Here is a 19,912-nt window from a genome sequence, read left to right as displayed (position 1 = left end):
AGTAAAACTTACTGTGTCTTACGGCAGTAATATATGTATAGTGAAATATGGTATATATACATAATACACGAGAGAGTTCGTTATTTTAAATATAATATTACAATCAATGAATTGATTAGCATAATCTAGCATCCAACGCGTGATTCGAAGACGAGATAATAATATTCATATATATATATATATATATATATATACATACACATTATTATATAAAATAAATCTACTTGGTAGAGACTCATATTTAACCAACGCTATTCGTTTGTTGTAAAACTTAAAGTATAAAGCATAGGCCTATTAAATACACATACATATGTATAAATGATATGTATAAACATACACACGTACACTTCACGGTATGAAATACAAACGTACGTGTATTATTAATAATAAGCGAGAAAGAGTTTGCCAAAGATAAAGAGACGAGTTTGAGTGAAGAAAAAAAACAACAAAATAAAAAAATAAAAATAACGAGCTTTCAACGTAAAACGTGTAATATTAACCTGCGAAGCAATTTGAACACTTGAAACAAGTATAATAAAATTAAGATAAACAATTTCGATAATCAACGCAACCCGGCTAACCTATCTAAGGTCCCTTAGCTTCCCTTCCTTCGTTCGCACGACAAATCGATCATGTCTACAGTCAGTGTTGTGTCAAATTCGTCGGTGGACGTTGATTCCGATTCATCGAGCGAAATGATGCCTGTGATGACGGACAGCGCTGATAGAGATCAGAAATTTATACTACCGAACGAACTGTACAAGAGTCTGCTCGCCAGTGCGGTACTGGGAAAAACGGTTCTCAACAGAAATCTCAATCTTAAAGATAACCTGGCAAACCTGAAGGACAATCTAAACGCGCTCGGTGCTCTCAAGGAGTTGAAAGATTTGAAAGGATTAACGGTCAGCAGTGTTCCGGCATTCCCGAGAAATTTGGCGCTGCACAGAGAGGATCATGACGAGGTTAAGACCGCGGCAGCGGTTCTTTGATATAATCTTTACTCACGAAAAAACAACAAAAAAACATGTCCTTTTTATTTTTTCACAATATTGTGAATCAATTTTTTTTTCATCAATTTCATCGTTTACTCGGTTACTCCAAACATAATAAGTGGATTAAATTTTACTCGTATATACAAAAGAAAAAATTTACCAATATAATAGGGCGACAGTCTGATGTGTAGAAAAAAATTCAATGATTCGTATGGCAAAGTACACGAGCAATAAAGAAAAAATAATAGATAGATATAGAACAAAAGAAAAAGGCCGTGTGATTTTTCTAAAGGCGGAACTGATTGTGCGGGAAAAATTGCACGAGAGAAGAGAAGGATAAATAAAAATGAGACTAGGAACGTGAAAAAAAAAAAAAAAAAAACCAAATAAATAAATAAAACCATGAAAAAAAAAAAAAACAAATACGTAAGCTTGCATTCTGTCCCGGAGTATGTGAAACGCGATCACACGTATTCCGGATTGAGTAAACTTCTGTGTATGTTCGAAAGTTGGTTTTGAATCTCGTTCAATGGCCTTCTTTTATCCTCCCTGAACGGCGACTCGCACACTCGTTGAGTAACCCAGAAATCGCAGGTGACATTATTACTCATCTCGTCGCCTCCAAGTTCATCCCCTCGTTTCGAGTGCCAGATGTTATACACGAAACCTCGTTCTTTATTGATGCAATTAATAATGCATCATACCGGGACCGAAGATATCTCGCATGATCCCGTCACCCGTGACGCGAGAGTACCGAGTACATTCAGCCGTCACTTTTTAATCTTCCGTGAAATCAAAATCCATTTAATTAAACACGCAGCTAATGGCTCGACGGACTCAATTCCCTAATTACTATAAATAGGAACCGACGAGTTTACGGCTCGGATTCAACTCATTTCCGTATATCTTCTCGTTTTTTTCTACACTTGTAGCGTTGAACTCACGTCGGATACATACGCAAAAGCCGAAAAGAATGATTTTGCACAGACCTGAATTGAGTTGTCTGCAGTTACAGTTGAAAAGAAATTTATTTACCATAATTAGAATACAACATTACACACGTATATGTATAGTATAGTTTTAAATTATATATATATATGTAACACTGTAATATTCACCGAATTACCATTTTCTTTCTATTTTATTGCAGAAAGCTTCCTTCGCATGGTCAGAAGGAGGTGAGGAGGGTGGAGGGGGTGGCGGGGGAGGCGGCGGAACCGGAAGCACCGGGGGTCCAGGAGCCGGGGCCGGCACTGGTGGTGGTGGGCTGGCCCATTGGGTCAGTGTCATGGCGGAGCACATCCACAACCCCCATGGCACGACCGGCGTCGGAGGTGTTCATCATCAGCAGCAGTCGCCACCCCAACCCCCGTATCCCTGGAACAACGGGATCCCAGCGGACGTAAGTTGACAAAAATAAAACCCATTTTTTCTACTCATTGAAACACGAAATTTTCCAGTATAATTTTTTTAAGGAACAAACGGTGTTTGGATAGATTGTCTTCAGTGTGATCCTAAGTATTAGTTCTAATGAAAATATTTCCATAAGTTTTCAATTCAACAGAGTTCGTCGATTTAGAGAAGTAAAAAAAGAAAAGTAAGTAATTGACTCATTTCAAATTCATTCTGCAGATCAGAGTAGCGTAATTCGATGTTTAACAGCCGAATTAAAGACTTTTGATATATTCGTGGTATCAATCGGATGGCTGGTGTGAAATTATTTCAAATTTCATCAGGCACACTGAATGAAATCTATCCAAACAGCCAGAAACTTTACCGACCGCAGTTGAAGTTTCGCGTGTTAACGAAAACGAAACTTGAGGTTTCAGGAACGTTTTCCTTAAGGGTGTCCCGTGACAAAGAAAAGGGGTAAAATTATTTCGAAGACTATATGATTGGTGGCAAAAAATTTTTGTAAAAAAAAAATGAAGAGAAAAAAAAGGAAAACAAATCTTAAACTAAAGGCGTCGTCAGTTGAGACTGAAAAGACGTAAAGAATCTCGCGCGATGGCGATGGTTAACCATACGCCGTTCAGGGTGCGGCGGTTTTTCTTTCCTGCATAACTTATGGGATTAGATGCTCCAGCGAAGTGTATACGGAACAGATTAGTCGCGTTTGTAGGTAAAAAAAAAAATAAGTGAAGGGAGATAGTCAGCGCTCCACCGGCCAAAAGGGTTGCGTGAAACGTTGTTTTGCATATATACTTACACACACTGCAGTCTAGTGCGGGCACAACCGGTATATACATCTGCCGGAAAAAAATTTCCGGAAACTATGAGGTGAGCAAAAAAAAAAGAAAAAGATCCGGGGCAAAAAACATTCGGACGAGGGAAAAAAACTGTCGAGTAGCAAAAAAGTCCGTTGCACAGCGTCGCTGCTGCTCATTTGAATAGATCGGTAATGGGCACCCGTTATATATACTTATACGCTTGTTGTATCGTCGGACTATCGTTCGCGTCATGTCCCTGTATGTACAATTATGTATGCGTTTATAAACCTTAACGCAAAACCGCTTTTTTGTACAGGGATGTTCGCAGCGTTGAACAATCAACATTTCCCTTCGATTGTTCTTTCGCTTTTCTCTCGTTTCGTCTATTCCTCCGTGACCCTTAAGGGTGATATTGAAATTTCAAATTTTTCTTTTGTCACTCGATTTCGATCCTTTTACATTTAATTCGTTTTTACGGTCCGTGTAACGAGTCGGCTTGAATTTTATTTCATTTTTTCTTGCTTCTTTTTTTTCTTGGCTGTATTTTTTTCTGGTCAGATCGTTTTCATTCCTAAATTTTTTTACTCTTCGCTTCTCTCGCCGTATTATACCGTAGGGGAAATTTTTTGGGACTGTATAAAAGTCTTGGATAGATTTGGACCGTTCTTTATTCTTCATCGACCTCTTGTTCTTTCATTTTTTTTCTTTCTGATCTTCAATTTCGCCTAAGTACACGAGCTAGGTACTCGGGCACGTCTTGGACGGCTTGTTCCCATATCAGCAATGCAAAAATTCAAATTTCGAATCATTAATAAAAATTAAAGAGACATCAAGGGCCACCCTTTTTTTACTCTTCTCGCGCTCAGGGGCGCGGATCACGGCACCCCTAGCGATTCTTTTTCGTGCGGGTAAGACCCCTTTATCTTACCTGTGGGGCATAATAGCGTGAGACTATGGGCCCTTTATGCTAGGATTCTTAGGATCATCAGCATAGACCAGTGCGCCGCCACCCTGTCTATAAGAATCTGCATAACGCCCTGTGGCCATTTTTTAAGGGCTCACCTTCTGCTCTTTCTCTATTTTTTTTTTTTTCTTTCTCTTTGACTGATGTCTCTTACCTCTATGGGACCTCTGGGAGTTGTTGCTGAGAAACAACCCAATACGTATTTAATGGTGATGAAACGGGCGCTAATTTCGTGCCTGACAAAACCGGCTACCGTGAACACTTTTACCGTTTTTACATTTACATTAAATTTCGGCAACTGCGGTAGCTGATTCTTGTTCTATTTTTTTTTTTTTTTTTTATCTGTTTTGTCTCTATTGAAGGTAAGATCTTTTTCTCTCTCTCTCCCTCGAAAAAGTGAGATAATTGACTTCTGTGCAATGCTGCATTTTGTTTGTTTTTTTTTTTGTCTTTTTTTTCGGCTTGACACTTTTTTTATTGGTTTTTTTCCCGTCTCTTCTAACCGGTTAAATTTATGAACCGGTAGCAAAGGCACATGTAGATATAAGGAGGGCTGGGTAAGGATGCTACGTGCGCTTGATGCGGGCTTCTATATCGGGCTGCACTGCATGATGCAGGATACATTGGTGCACGAAGATGATCTTGTACGTGGTTACTTACGTATGGGTATATGGGCCTGGGATACGGAGGATGTAATCTCCCATTTTCTTGCCATTTGCCCAGCGGGTGGTCAACCCTTTTAAGCCTTGGCGCGCATTTTTTACGCATCTTTGGTTATAATCCCCTAAAACGCTTAGAGCTCTTTAGGCTAATTTCTTTTCTAACCCCGCTCGATCTCTCTCTCTCTCTCTCTCTCTCTCTCTCACCCTTTATTTTTCTTATTCTTGCACCGTATACCTTTATGTACATATACGTGAGGAGGTGAAATGCAAAATGCTCTTTCGCCCAGCAGCAGCGTTACGTGTGAGAGAATTTTTTTTCTACCGCCATCCAGCTAACCCTCAAAGATTATGTAAAAGAGCCTGCACTCTCTAGAAATTAAAATAATGGTTCCCCCACTCTTCGCGGCTGAGCGTCAACGTTGCAGCAGCCACTCCTCTCCTCTACCACCACCACCACCATCACCACCACCACCACTGCACCATCGCATCGCGAGGAGGAGAGCGAAGGGAAAAAAATCAGAGAGAAAGAAAACCCCGTTCATTTTTTTGATCACGTTTTTTTTGTCTTCGGGCCATGCAAATCGCGTTGCAACGGTATTTGTCTATAGAAAGAAATAAAAAAAACTCTGTCATTGTCTAACTGCAGAGATGATGAAAAAAGGGTCACAGGGTACCGGAATAGCTAATGAATTTTCCTGGGGGTTCCTTCTCTCGTAACGGTGTCGCGATTCCTCGGTACGGGAGGCAGAAGAGAAAAAAAAAAAAAAAAAAGCAAAAAGAAAAGGAGAATCAAAAAAAGAAAAGAGGCGTACAAAAGTGATCTTTCAAACGAATTTCGCGACCGATGATGCGTCGTGTTAGAAAAAAAATTTTGCTCTTTTTTTGTTTTTTTTTTTCTTTTATCGTCGAAAGACACCAAGCGTCATGTTGCAATAGGCATGTGAATTTAATTCTGCGATGCTCGATGACTTGGCTTGAGAATTGTGACTGGAAAGATAGGATCCCGGATCCCGGGCGACTTTCCCCTCCGATGTCTGTGCTTTCGGTTTTCTTTATCTCTTCCTCTTTTTATTTCTCCTTTCTTTCTCTTACCGCGTTATTGTTTTCCGCGGTGATCGGTAAAGATCGGCAAACAAAAGACGATCGGTGCGACAAACAAAAGATGGTGTTGTCACCACGATCCCATCGCCTAACCCGTGTCACAACATTTGTCCCCCAAGAAAGTTTATGGGACTCGACGCCCTTTCTATCCTCCTCCTGCTGCGGACGCCAGATTTTTCGAGGGATCCTCGTAGTCGGGGATGATTGGTGTAAAATAGAAACGGAGGGAAGAAAAGTGTCCCGCCGATCCAGCTTTCGGGGATGAACCTTTTTTAGTATTTTGTTCCTCTTCTCTTTTTTTTTTTCTTACCACCCTGCTCGCCCGTCTTCTCGTTCCTGAAATTCATTGATCACTTTTTTGAAACCTGTACCAGAAAACGTGGTGTGTTATACGTGTCGAAGATGAGCCTCGGGTCAACGGCACTGTGGGCCAAAAAAGGTGAGGGGGAAACAAAAAATGGGGAAAAAAAAGTGAAACCCCTTTTTTTGGCAAAGTCATTGAACTTTCGGTCTAAGCTTCGTCTATCGACTAACCGCTGCTTCCGAAATCCCTTGGCGCGCGCGAGCAAAAACAAAAAAAAAAAAAAAAAAAAGAAGAAAAAAAGGCCGGGATTTCTACGGGGAACAAAAAAGAGCAAATATTTAGTCCGATATTTAAACGAGGTTCGCGGTGAACTCATGAACACACGCACACCTTGCATCGTCTCCGCTTTGGCAAGGTGATCCTTCGCTCGTTCGCTGTCACTGAGAGACCCCCGTCCTTCCCCCTTTCTTATCGCCTCACCGTTGGCTAACCGAAGGAGCGTAGAGGTCGAGGATACTGCCTATTTAATATTCAAGTCTTTTTGTTCAACCCTTTCACCGTGCGGAGAAGATGCTGCGTGGCTGGAATCGTTGTTTTTTTTATCCTCCGTTCTTTTTTCCTCGAAGGGGGTTGGGAAAAAGGTGCTTGGAGAGAGGAGGGGGGAGGGGGGTCGCTGCTAAACGCGGGCCTCGAAGCCTAGAGCGCATATGTAGATTGCGCAATTGTCTTGGGAGGTTTTTTGGTGGGCCCCGGTTTTTATGGTGGGGCGTCCCGTGAGAATCCCATACTCATATAGCCGTTGATTTGCATACAGCACGGATTATTTAAATCGTTTTCTTTGCTATTGTAAGGAGTTCTTGTTTTTGATGGAGATCCTGCGGAAGGAGACAACTGCAGCGGCGCAGCCGCGATGAGCAGGTCCTCCTGTATGAGATTCGCCTTTCGAGAACACGTCGTCGAGTGTTCTCCTTTCAGATTGAAATTTTTATATTTGTGTCTCTTCTCTTCTCTCTCTTTCTCTCTCTCTCTCTCGCCCTTTCGAATCAGCCTTTCGAACGTTCGTCCTTTTCCTTTATTCTTCTCCTTTGTACGAATGTATGTGTGCGCGCGCAGGCATGTGTTTGTTTTCTTTGGATCCGTATGTGTATGCTCGGTATACGGACACTGGGTAATTTAACTTTTGAAAAAACAAACGATGACTCGAACCCGCATATCGCTTCAGACAAAGTGACCCGCCGTCTTATACATACACGGATGCATAAACGATCCTTTCACAATAATTTATTACCGTTACATTCAAAGTTCGCGGCCTCATTAAAATTCTGTTGCAATTTCGATGGAGTCTCATCACCGTCGTCGGCACTGTTCAGAAATACTTGGATGTCGCACAGCACTCTGGTTATGTACCTACATGTATTTGTCTTTGAGCATATGAGCCCGAGTCAATAAATGCAGTGAATAAAATCAGCTGGATGAACAAAAAAAACAAAACAAACACAAAAACCTTGTGTTTCCGCGCGAGGCTCGAACTAACCAAGCATTGAAAAAGTTGATAATCTATCCAAATCACTTTATTTCTCGGGATGAGGAATATTATTTTTTGTTTAGACACGAATCGTTGAGAATTTGAAACCGAAGAATTTGAAGTGACAAGGGCTGTCTGAACAATTTTACCACACATTCTCGCATGGTTTAATAAAACTTGGTCCACTCTTTGAAAATGTGTAAAAATTGTGAAACCAAATGAACATTTTTTTTCTCATCGGTTTGAACTTTCGTAAAATTTTGTTATATCACTTTTCACACTGAGGTCGAGAATCGAGCACAAGCTAAGACGCGTCTCTGCTTCATGTCACAAAACGAACACGTGGCCTGGGAATAATGAGCCTCACTGTCTTATGACACACTCTAAAACGTAGAGCGTATGGCGCGGCGCTGCGTGCCGGTGCCGTGACGTGAGAGAGATACGGTGAACACCGAGCGCATAATATCACCGAACGGAAATTAATAAATACAGTAAGTAAACCGTTTCAAGACTCTGGCCTGCGGACGAGCCTCGTTGAAATTAAAAAACCGTGGATCAAACTGCGGCTGTGGTCCTAACTTTAATTCCTTCGCCATCTTTGTCGGGAGAAGAGATCCTCGACTGTGGTGATTATATTCAGGACGATTTCCTCAATCGGTTGTCGAGGCCACATAATATGCTTCATTGGGGGATGAACGAACGAGGGCAAAGCCAAACGTTTATGGCGATCCTGTGGTGGCCGAAAAGCAAGAAGGATGGACTGGGCACAATGGAGTCGATATCTCGTGCTTAAATGGTCCGCGTGACCCAGCAGGGGACCCACTTCCCCCGAGGACAACCCTTGAATTAACCCATCTCCATTCCACCCCATTAACCGAGGGTAGGTACGTAGTATCGCGGCCGGCTTGCCTAGGTACCGGAGAAAATCAGGCTTGAATATACCAGATCTAGGAGTGTGTTTGACCGCCTTGATTACCAATTAGCGTTTACACTGGCCTGCAGGAGCACGGGGGTTGGGCTGAGAGAGATGCGGTCCTCGACAACCACTTGCCAGTGGTTTATTTCCAATTTTATGGCCCTGAGGCTGCTTCTTACTAGACCGTTTATTCACGCGAGTGCCACGGGTATTCGAATAGTAGACGAATTTCCGTACGAGTATATAGCTACATATCAAGCCCATTCGTATGTGTGGGCACTTGACAGTGCAGCCTACTGGGTAGAAAAACAGTGTTGAAATCATCGGTTACACAGACGATTCATTTATTATTTGAAGAATTTTTAGTGCCTGTTTGGTGGCAGACATTTGAAATTATACAAGTACTGCGCGTCGTAGAGACAGCGAGAGAGAGGGAGAGATATAGACTTGCCGAGTCTCAAGTGGCAATGAAAGATTTGTTGAGAATCGAAGTGTCAAGACACGGTAATCTGGATATCGTAATGGGGGCGTCGACAGTTTTATAAAATTTCACTGCTGACGTTGTGCGCGCGTGGTAGGTGGCACAATATGCCCACTCTTCAAAGGTGCCTGCAGTTTATCCTTTACAGTCCAACAGAGATTGCCTCATCCTCGTATTTTACCCAGATGAAGAAGTAGCCCTCCTTTCAACGTTCACTCGTTACTCATATATACATATATATATATATATATATATATATACAATCGGTCGGCTTCACTTCAAGTAGTTACATCTTCCAGGAACAACTTGCTTAGTCTCTGGTCGGCGTGGGTAAATGTCTGTATATCACTTCGCAAGTACCGATCAATCACCTTCTACATCCATCGAGAGAACAAGAAATTTCAACTTCGGTTAGATGAATCTGAACCCTTTTGCCAGACATTTTTCCACGGCTTATATATCCCATTGAAATTATTGTTAGGTTAGGTGTGGTTTGTCAGGATCTGGTCAGGATTTGAGATAAGTTAGCGAAATAAATATATACTGTAAATAAAACCCACTTGGCGTTCGTCGCACTCGATATCGTGATCTTGTTGCGAATCACGTGTACGGCCCTACGTTGCCTGCCAATGCTCGTGCCAACTTTTGTCGAAATCAGTCCATATATCGGCTGAATACCTATCGTGTACTGGGAAACTATCCTTGAACTTCGTATCTGGAAAATTGGATCAATCGATGGTCAACTCAACGCCAGTATAACATTCACAAACACTATCTCGTCATGATTTTTCGCGCAGATCGTTTTGCTCACGCATCGCAGTACATATTCAGTTTATAGTTGCATTTGAAAGCTTTCAGCTATGCAGCTACCCTGTCCATTGCTCATGATCAAATAATACTGATACTGATTTTCTTCTTCCACCACCGAGTCTCTACCTTCTCCGAGTGGACACATATTTCCTGTACATTCTCTTACCCCAAAGTCGAGGAGGTATAGGCTTAAACCAGAACAGGACACCCTTGGATCCCGGACCGAGTTGGTTCGCGCGCGTATTTAAGGGACGCTTGTGCTGTGCCAGGTTCGAGGGAGTGGGGAGGAGGGGTAGGAAAAGGGAAAAGGGTGAAGTGGGGGAAACGGGGAAATGCAGGGGTTGGGGTGAGTAGGTCAAACTTTACGGCCGAAGCGTCTAGACGTCGTTGCGCCCCGTTCAGAGCAGTAAAACAGTTTTAAGGGGCTGTTTTACTCGCGAACGAGCCAGACGAAGACGGACGCATTCACCCGGCTATACGCTAAACGAGGAGGAAGGAATCGCTGCACCGACTGGGATGAAATTTCGTAATTTCGTCAGAGATGGTATATCGTTTACCCAGCCACCCGTGCCGAACGGGTTGCCACGGACAAGCTCAGCCTTGTTTTCAACCCCATAATCGACGGTGTTGTACAGATGCAGGCGCGTTCAGCAACGAATAGGTGTAAAAATTGTTTAAGAATAAAAAGACTCAACCGCGACTCAAAGTTGAGTCATTCGTCATTTCAGGGTAAATTTGTCATGCCGTATAGTTGCAAGAGATAAAAACAAACAAATACTTCTTATTTGCAAACAAGTCCGTTGATCGAACGTAACTGCTTGACTTTTTCTGATGATCATCTTTCGAAAAACAGTTGTCGGTATTTTCTGTTTTTTTGTTCGAGTTCGTTTTTTCTTTCGTGTTACGTTCATTACATTTTTTACTATGTTATGAGTGCAATTTTTTATCCAGTGAGTCAGATATTTGTAAACCAATCGATGATTACTAGAGCCTGTCTGTTACTTTAAAAATCCTTTATAGATTGATTTGCCTTTTTTTCTACGCTATTTTTCTGAACGGTGGCAGATTTATATCTAGTTATACGTGACGTGTACATCTAGTTACCTAAAAATTAACAGTCATGACTCTAAGCTATCTTTCACCGCTTTCGAAGCTGCAATTCAGAATTCAATGTTTTTTCAATACCGTCTAATCGGGGGAAATTTAACCTGTGACAAATTTCGCTCGGTTTCGACCCTTTTTATTATGCCAACCCCCCTTAAATAAGCATTCCATTGAGTAAGCGAGTGCCGGAGAGAGTGAGAGAAAGAGAGGCACTTCACGACAGCTGAAGAGTACCACACGTGGCTTGGTAAAGGGTCACGCTAAATGGGTGTAAACTTGAAGTATTGTGATTAAGAAAAGAAGAGCATACAGAAGTAGCTGAGGAACTGTAACCTTCTCGCCTGACTGTATTTCCACAGTGATTTTTGGGCTTTTCTGATAGATGAAATTCAAAATGGTGGAACAAATGTACGGTAAACTTCATTTTCACAGTAAAAGTGATTATAAGAGTTTATTTAGTCGTACAGCATTGCCCGAAAAAATGTGGACTCGGTGTAACATAGTAGCTATTTTTTAAACCGAATATAGTATCACCAAGGCACGTGCTATCTGGGCCAAGCATATAACCTCCGTGCCCTCATCCAGATTCTCGTTTGCCTGACCATTTCTAATGTCATTAAGTCCATGCCCCTAGCACTGATACGTAAATAATCGATATGAGAAATGGTGCGATGTGCTGACAAAGTGTCGAGACCAAGTTCGGTGCTGTGGTTCGAAATTGAAGCATCATTGGAAAGAGCGTGGAAAAATGTCGATGGAACCTTGAAGAAGTGTATAAAAAAAAGTCAGTTCGAGAAAATAAATTCGTGAGGTTTAATTAAGCAATAACTGCTGCCAATGACTAGGAAGCTCAATAGTATTTTGTGTGCAGCTTGAATCAAGCTTCAAACTACAGCAGACCTTATGAATGTTAAATGATGGAAAAGAATTTGGCAGATATTTGAACAACGGCTTGTCTCATTTCACAATTCCATTTTGAATTAAAAAAAAAAAATAACGCCTACCAACATGTAAAAATTCTAAGTTATCGAAGAGTTATCTGGTAGTATAGTGCAGAGTTTTCGGAGAGTTCTAGAACGACATATGTGTTATCTGGGCCAAGTGTAACCTCCGTGCCCTCTCCCACACTCCTTGTCTCAAATGAATCTCTCTCTCTCTCTCTCTCTCTCTCTCTCCTCCCCCTCGCACTGACACTCGGTCAGTTAGTCCCCTCGAAGGGAGTAATCTGTCTCCGTCTCGCCTCGTCTCGGTTCGTTCCTTCCCTCGCATTCGGTATCATCGGCTCGCTTGTCTAGGCGACGACTAAGCAACACGTGGTGACCGTTCTAAGCCTGCAGTCAAGTGTCTGGAGCATATACACAAACGCGTACCTTAGACCTTAGACGCCGTGCACCGCACTAACACTAACACTAACACTAAAGCAAACCTAGTCTAACCCGAGCAACTCTCTCGAGTGTTACGACTGCGTTTGTGTGTTGGTATAAAAGATAGTGTTACAGTAGTTAGCAGCTGAGCGCATACACGATGTAGGGAATTTCTAAGCGGACACATCCTTTTCGCTTCGCACCATCCTCAGTTTCTTTCTCAGCCTTCGTTGGAAGTGGGGAAGCGTTGAATGAAATCATTCGTGATTCAGATTACAGCCTTGGCTTTTCGAGCGAGTGTAGTAGGATTGGCAAACGGTACTTATTTTTGACCGCTTGGATCCTTTCGCTCAAGAGGTAAAATTTACTCGATACTCGAAAACTGCATCATAGAATCTCGTCGAAGAGCCGATCGATAGACAGACCGCTGGGATTAGAATTAAACTGATTTCAGGTGTACTCAATACGTATATATGTTATCCGGGAGCTTATACGATAAAACGAGAAACTAGGTATGGTATACCTGTGTATAACCATCAGTTTATGGACTTTCCCGTCTAGCCCGTCAGGCAGCAGCCTGCAGCCGTGGCTGGTGGAGACTGTAAAATTTTTACTGCGAATTGTCTGCAGACCTAGACTGTCGGTATTATGAGTGTGAAAATAAAGAAAAAACGAAGATTATAGCGGGGGAAAAGAGAGAGAACATGTCTAGGTCAGGCGTTTTATTATTTGGGCCAAGCGATTCGATGTCCGCGAGTATGCGTTAGAATTTTCACGAATGAAAAAATGTTTTCACCACCTCTAAAGCGATAGTTTGACGCGCGACAAGTTTCGAGGCCTCGAATATTATCCTCGGGACAATCTTGGCCGCGCGCGGGGCGAGCAAAGATCAACCAACCCCACGATCCGAGGCCAACTGTTGAGTTTTATCACCCCAAGAGCATGAGATAGGCCACATGTGTCTCCTTCCCGCACCCTTCGCGCAGTCTTTACTCCTCTCGTCTGGTGTTGACAAAAAATACCGAAAATGATAGCGCGGCCATCTTTAAGGCCATGACGTCTGTGTGGGAACACATGTGTTATGGATATATATTCCTAGCTTTCCGAGTTTGTTACGCTGCTGAGGGGAATTCGGAGCGAACCCGGCTCCTCGTGTCTTCTTCTCCTTTGCCTTCACGCTCCAGCCTTTTAGCTCCGTCACAAACCGACTATCCGGGATCCTCTGATACCAGAAGTCAAAATTAAACTTAACGACTCTACGTTTCGTGTTCGAAAATTTTATTGCACGTTCACATTTTTATCTTCATTTTTTTTTTTTAGCCGTCGGTTATTAGAGTTCAACTGTATAGAAATTCTTGTGTGTGTTTTTTTTTTTTTTTTTTTTTGTTTTGCTTCTTCATATTTTGGAGTAATTATTGCTTCGTCGTTGCACAAATCTGTATTCGGGAAAGGTGGTGAAAAAATAGAATAGCAAAGAATAAACGCAGGATTAGCGAAGCATCTCGTTTTACGTGCGGGGAAGAAGGCGAGCAAAGGAAAGACCGAGTCGTCGTGTCGCGCGTAAGCACGTCTCCAGAATCTGTTAGGGAACCTGAGAAATTTAAATCTTAGAAAACAATTTGTGGAATCTTTGCCCGTTTCAAAAATCCCGACCGCTCCTCCTTAGGAGTCGGATTTCGTGTCGGGACACTTTGAAAAATTGCTTGGTGGATAGGGTTTTCGACATTTGAGTCAAAATCTTAAAAGAGTGAGTGATAAATTGAACGCAGCTGCCCCAGCCAGCGTTTAAGGGTTACCTACTGGCTGCACGTGGGCTGGACAACCCGTGGCAGAGGCAAAAGAAAAGAGAAGAAAAAACGAGACTTTTAGAAAACATATTTTGACTGCAAAATGATACGCGATAAATCCTGCCTGAGCGTGTGACTGTGTTTTTCGGTGTATAATGTGTATTTATATACACATGTATATATATGTATACACGATTCGGCGAAAAAATTAGCATACTCGGTGAAATTTTTCAAAAATCTACGAATCGCGTGTGTTCGATTTTTATTCTGTTCTAATTGTGAATCATCTTGTAATTCACAAATCGATATCTGTCCTCGTGGCTCTATTTTTTCTTTCTTTACATTCTTTTCTGGCTTCTTCTCTTCCAAGGTTAGAAACAGGTTATAGATATACCCACCACACAAAATTAAACATCTCATGCATACGATCCGGTATGAGTCAAATTACCGAACAGTCAAGAAGTTATTTTTCTTATTACAACTACACTAGTCTCATTTTTAATTATACAAGTTGTGTGATGAGTCCAGACGCGTTAACGATCAACGATCGACTTTGGACGAAAATATGTCGTAAATCCGGTTTCTGAACACCTGAGCAACCTTATCGGGGCACACGATTTATGCCACGAATTTCACACACGTTTACACCCGCATATCACAGCACGTATACTTATACCTATAGAAGTGTAGGTAAGTAAGAATGGATATTTATTTAGATATTGTGTAAACGGGGTTGATATATAGCGGCGGCGGCGGCGGCGGCGGCGGCGTCGCCGATGACGTAATCGCGTCCGTTGGGCTAGGTCGCGGCGCCCTCAGTCCGCCTCCACCCCCACCTTCACCGCGCCGGCGAGGCATCCAACCTCCCCCCATCCTCGGCCCCCTCCTCAGCCCCATCGCCTCTCTTTCGTGCCGAAAAAAAAGAAAGGCTCGCAGAAAGGACGCCGGGCGTCGTGGCGCTCTTTGGCTGATCAATACACCGCCTCGTACGCCGACGGACACGCATGTGCAGGGCACTTCCTTCGTCGTTGACTATTTTTTCCTAATTTTCTCCTTTTTCTTTTTTCATTTATTTATCTTTTTTCCACTCTGTGTGTGTGTGTTTTTTTTTTTTTTTTTTTTGTTTGTTTTTTATCTTACTTTTTTCACGTTTTATTCTCCTTTACTCGATCTCTTTCTCTCTTTCTCGCTCGTTCGCCCGTGCTTATTTCTTTATCTATTCTGTTCTGTTCTCCTCTCCTCTCGTCTCTTCTCTTCTCTTCTCTTCTCTTCTCTTCTATGTTACTGCATTTTTTTCCCATTTCTTTATGCTTTTTGGATTTTTTTCACCCTCCACCCCCGACGTAGCCGCCGGCGGCGGCAGCCACCTCGACCCCGACGCTCGTCCACCTTCCACCTTCCACCTACCGTGTTCTTTTGTGTACGCCGTTTTCTCTGTACGTGTATTAACGTGTCGTACTGTATCATACCATACCTATGCGTACTCCGACCAACGTCGATACACGCGTATGTACACGCTCACATACCTACATACATACATACATCCATGGTCTACTCTCGGTTCTTTCTGCATGGCCATGCAAGTTGCAGCTCTCATGCCTAGACCATGCAAGGCTATAAGCTATACCGGCTCTCTGGTCTGCGAGACCTTCTTGCATACTTGGAACTCCCTGACACAACCGACCAATCAAATTCTTTAAGTTATTAATATTGCGGAATATATAGAGTTTCTCATTGTGGCGCAAACCTGGTTCGCCGAATTAAATTTTAAAGAAAAAAATATGAAAATAAAATTCAAAACGATGTGCAGATGTATAGTTTTAGTATAATATCTTACTCAAATGTCATTTGGCACGTAGAAGCGTTATCAAAGGGCTTTCTTTTCTAATTACCGTTGCGAGTGATAGAATTAGTTTTGGTATACGCCTAACGCGAATTATTTGAAATGAAATGAAAAGCCTTATCAGGTCATGCGGTGAACCAACCCTTACCGAGAGAAACGGCCGACTGTCGAAGAGTTTGGCTATTAGCGATTCATCGTCGTGGAAAGGTTGAACAACGAGATGAAATTTTCAGAATTTTTGTTCAAAGCTCCATTTCAGTTACCGTGAAAATTCCGAAGGAATCCTAACCTACTCGCTACGCTAATTCCAACTTTGTTGGAATCTGGTTGGATTCCATAAAATTTTGAAGCTATTTTTAGGGATACTCTGTTTCCTTTTTCTACTTATTCTACTTTTACACTACACTGTAAGAGCTGACCAAGTTCTTTTATTGCACTTTTTTAATCCTCTTTGATTTCGCTTGATTGTATAATTCGTCTAAATCATAAATCATGCACCGTCTATCCGGTGGACGATCCGGTATTATGACAAACTGAGAATAAAAAGTGCAGGATGTACCGCACCGACGCGATCAAACCGCATTCAATCGCGATTCTCCTCCTCGTGCCTACAATGTGTTGAATCACGATGTACCTGTACGCTTGCAGCTGTACGGCTGACAAAGGGAACATTCACTCCGTGGGCCCCTCGCAACCACCGTATGCCGTCATCTTGACCCCCTTTCTGCGGATTGGATGGAGAAAAAAAATCTGATACACCTTTACACCACGCGTTCGAGGGTTAAGATTCGAGGGTACGCGAAACGGAGTTTCGTCACGTTTCGTGCGATTTTTAAACCCGGCGCACCTGTGCGATACATCCGTCTTGAAGAGAGCGTAACTCTGTTCATTCGTTGTTACATCATCAAGATTTTACCGTATTTCGACGCCAACATTAAATCCGAAAGTAGAGAAGAGACAAGAAACAGGGATATTGTACAGATTTTTTTCACACCCATTGTACGCAGTTCTCTGTCTTTTTCTTTGCCAGCCTTTCTTCATCATCGCGGAAAGTGGAAGTGAATGGAGGAAGGTTAAACAGAGGATACAGGTGGACCGAAGGCTTATAGAAGGTTTCTTCCTCATGAAAGAACCGTACCGCGTGGTGAGATCCTCGTTTTAATCTTAATCCGTAATGGCCTGTTCGGTCATTGTGTTTTTCGCACGTCGAGTTCAGTCAAGTCGACGGAAATGGACACGGTCCGAGTTTCTCGGGCGCGGGGCAGCCACCGGAAGAAAACTTTTTTCACCCCCACCGGCTATCTTTTTACGTCCAATATCTTTTTTCGTCATTCATCCAATTTTCAAAAATCTACACACCGTACTGAAAGGAGGGCTCCATCCCCGGCATTCACCGCCAACGTCCATCCACCCTCCCTCGATTATAAAAAACGATATCCTTCCTAGTTTTTCTTGAAAAGTCCTGCAGCGGGGCGCGTGGGACATCCACTCCTGCATCCGACCAGCCCTCCTCCCTCCCTTCCTCCGTCGACGGCCCGACGGATGGACTCCGCTTTCTCACAAGGATGATCCACCGGACCTACTGCTCTCCTCGTGCACTCGCCACCTGTAGCCCCCGCCGTTTCACCCCTCATCCTTGATCTAAATATAGGACTTTCCCACTGCCCGAGTCCTCCTCGTCATCCCAACCGCGATGTGTACCCACTCGGTCAAGGACCACACTTGCTTAAACACTGGGGTAGCCGCGCTGATGGAGAAAAAATCAAAGGATGACCCCCATTTCCCTTCCCAGGACCCCTCCGCACGTATGTCTGTCTGTCTGTCTGTCTGTCTGTCTGTCTGTCCGTTCGTCCATCCGTCTGTTTGTATGCCAGCCGGGAGGCGACCTCCCTTCTGTCTTCTCCTGGCCAACAAGTCCTCCCTCTTCGACATGTTGACTGACTATTCACCCAACCTGGTGTCTCCGAGTGCACGGAAATGTAGGTGCAGACATGCTCGCCTCGCTCCCCCGCGTCGATTTACTGCTTCCGAATTTTTCAAAACACCGCGTATATATTTAGGTCACGCGTGTGGTCTAGCATGTTTGCCCATGGGATCGAATGGGCCGTGGGGTGGCCGACGTTCGCCTATGGGAACAGCGTGTACAGGTCATTTTTCAAAAGACCACATATCGGATGGAAATTACCAGGCGTCAGATTTCTTAACGCGTATTGGGATTTTATCGTTCATGTTGCGCGATTACTTGGATTTATCCTACAATCGGAAAAATTCAACAATATCTAGTTGATACTTTTGTCGCAGAGGATTTGGACACGTTCCTAAAGGTCCAACGATTTATTAGGGTGGAGACAAGCTAATGAAGACTTTCTTTATCTCGACTTTCAAGACTTTCCAAACTTATCGCTTTTCTGGGATTTTTGTCCTTGGACTGATCTTTTCTAATCAACTAGGGAATACAGGGGCAAGATATGTGAAAGATCGATTAACTGCGTTTACTTGTTTCGCTAATGATAGAAATTTTCGTATGATTATGTCTGTACAAACGAAACTATTTTCATTCATCTGCTTTCCTATCGACCCCTCAAACAAGTATCTCTAAATTTGGCTCTGAACAATATTCTTTGCCTTCTTGAAACTCGCTCGATGAGATTAAACTACTGTCGACGATGACGTAAATTCCTGTTATATGTATATATATATATAAATAAAATGTACACCCGTGTCCGTTTTCACTCCGTCAGTGCAGACGTCGAATAAACTAGGTCTGAGGGAGAGAGAATATAATATATATATATATATATATATATAACGAGAGAAGAAATACTTGAGAAAAGATTTTGTAATCTGAAACTTATTCGGTCGAACCGAACGAAGCACAGGCTGTGTCGGCGCGCGTTCATCACCATAGAAACATTGGGATGAGATGCTCAAGGTCACACCCTCGCCGCCCCGACACCCCCGCCAACGCCACCCCAGCCTCTGCTCCCTCCTCTTCCCCACCCTCTCCTCCCTTTCCCTCGCGTCCCACCCGCTGACACCCTGACGCGCACGTCTGTGTTTTGTCTAGACCATCCTGCACCCACCCCTGAAACCTGGGGGGTAACGTCCCTCTCGTTTATACGTGGAAACAATTATTCAGCTGGTTACTTCCAAGGTGCCGGAATCTCGAATCAATTTTTAGTCTCCTGTTCTTACGTTTCTTCGTTTTTCTACCGAGAAAGGATTTTTTTTTTTTGGGGGGGGTTTTTTCAAGCTAGTTATGAGAGAAACAATCTTCCTCTTTTCTCATCATCGATCATGGCTTTAACACCTCGTTACCACCTGACAAGTTTCTACCAGATCTTACCTCAACACTGCGGCACGCCCATTTTCCCCGATAAGCTTTTCTCTCTTTACCGCAATTCCGCTTCGCGGGTGAAAGGTGACATTGCTCACTATATACATAAGGATGTTTTTGTTACACGCGTATCATGCCAATTATCGATCATTACGATTCATTCGCTGCGTATCGCTTCGATTAGCCACTTGGTTTTGCTGAATAACCGCGATAATTGCATCTTTACATGATTTGCGATTATTTTTCTTCACGGGCATACAGCTATTATCGTAATAACTTCGTTCGTGAAGAAATATATCGAACATTTCCGTTTATACTGCAAGCACTGGGACAACATGCAAACGCAGTTCTTAAATATTCTGATTTCCCATCATCTCAATCCGATTACAATTGTACATTTTTTTTTTCAGCAATGCAATCCTCACGAAAAGGATGGAGATTACTGGGGCGGTGGACGCACCGCGAAACAAGGCTACGAGGTAAGCTGAATCGTACCAAAATTCAATCAATGT

At 42.9% G+C, this 19,912-nt stretch overlaps 1 protein-coding gene across 1 annotated transcript in view; it reads left to right on the top strand.

The window, feature by feature from the left end:
• Positions 1-632: 632 nt before the first annotated feature.
• LOC124412167 (zinc finger protein rotund-like) overlaps positions 633-19,912 on the top strand; it is a 69,866-nt gene continuing 50,586 nt past the window's right edge. The window contains exons 1-3 of the mRNA XM_046891833.1: positions 633-962; positions 2,143-2,394; positions 19,811-19,879. Coding sequence (XP_046747789.1) covers positions 633-962; positions 2,143-2,394; positions 19,811-19,879 — 651 coding nt within the window. The remainder of the gene's footprint in view (positions 963-2,142; positions 2,395-19,810; positions 19,880-19,912) is intronic.

Source organism: Diprion similis, chromosome 11, assembly GCF_021155765.1.
Source record: "Diprion similis isolate iyDipSimi1 chromosome 11, iyDipSimi1.1, whole genome shotgun sequence".
In the NCBI taxonomy this organism is placed as follows: Eukaryota; Metazoa; Arthropoda; class Insecta; order Hymenoptera; family Diprionidae; genus Diprion; species Diprion similis.
The sequence above is the reverse complement of the archived record's forward strand: the minus strand, read 5'-3'. Positions and strand labels throughout refer to the sequence as shown.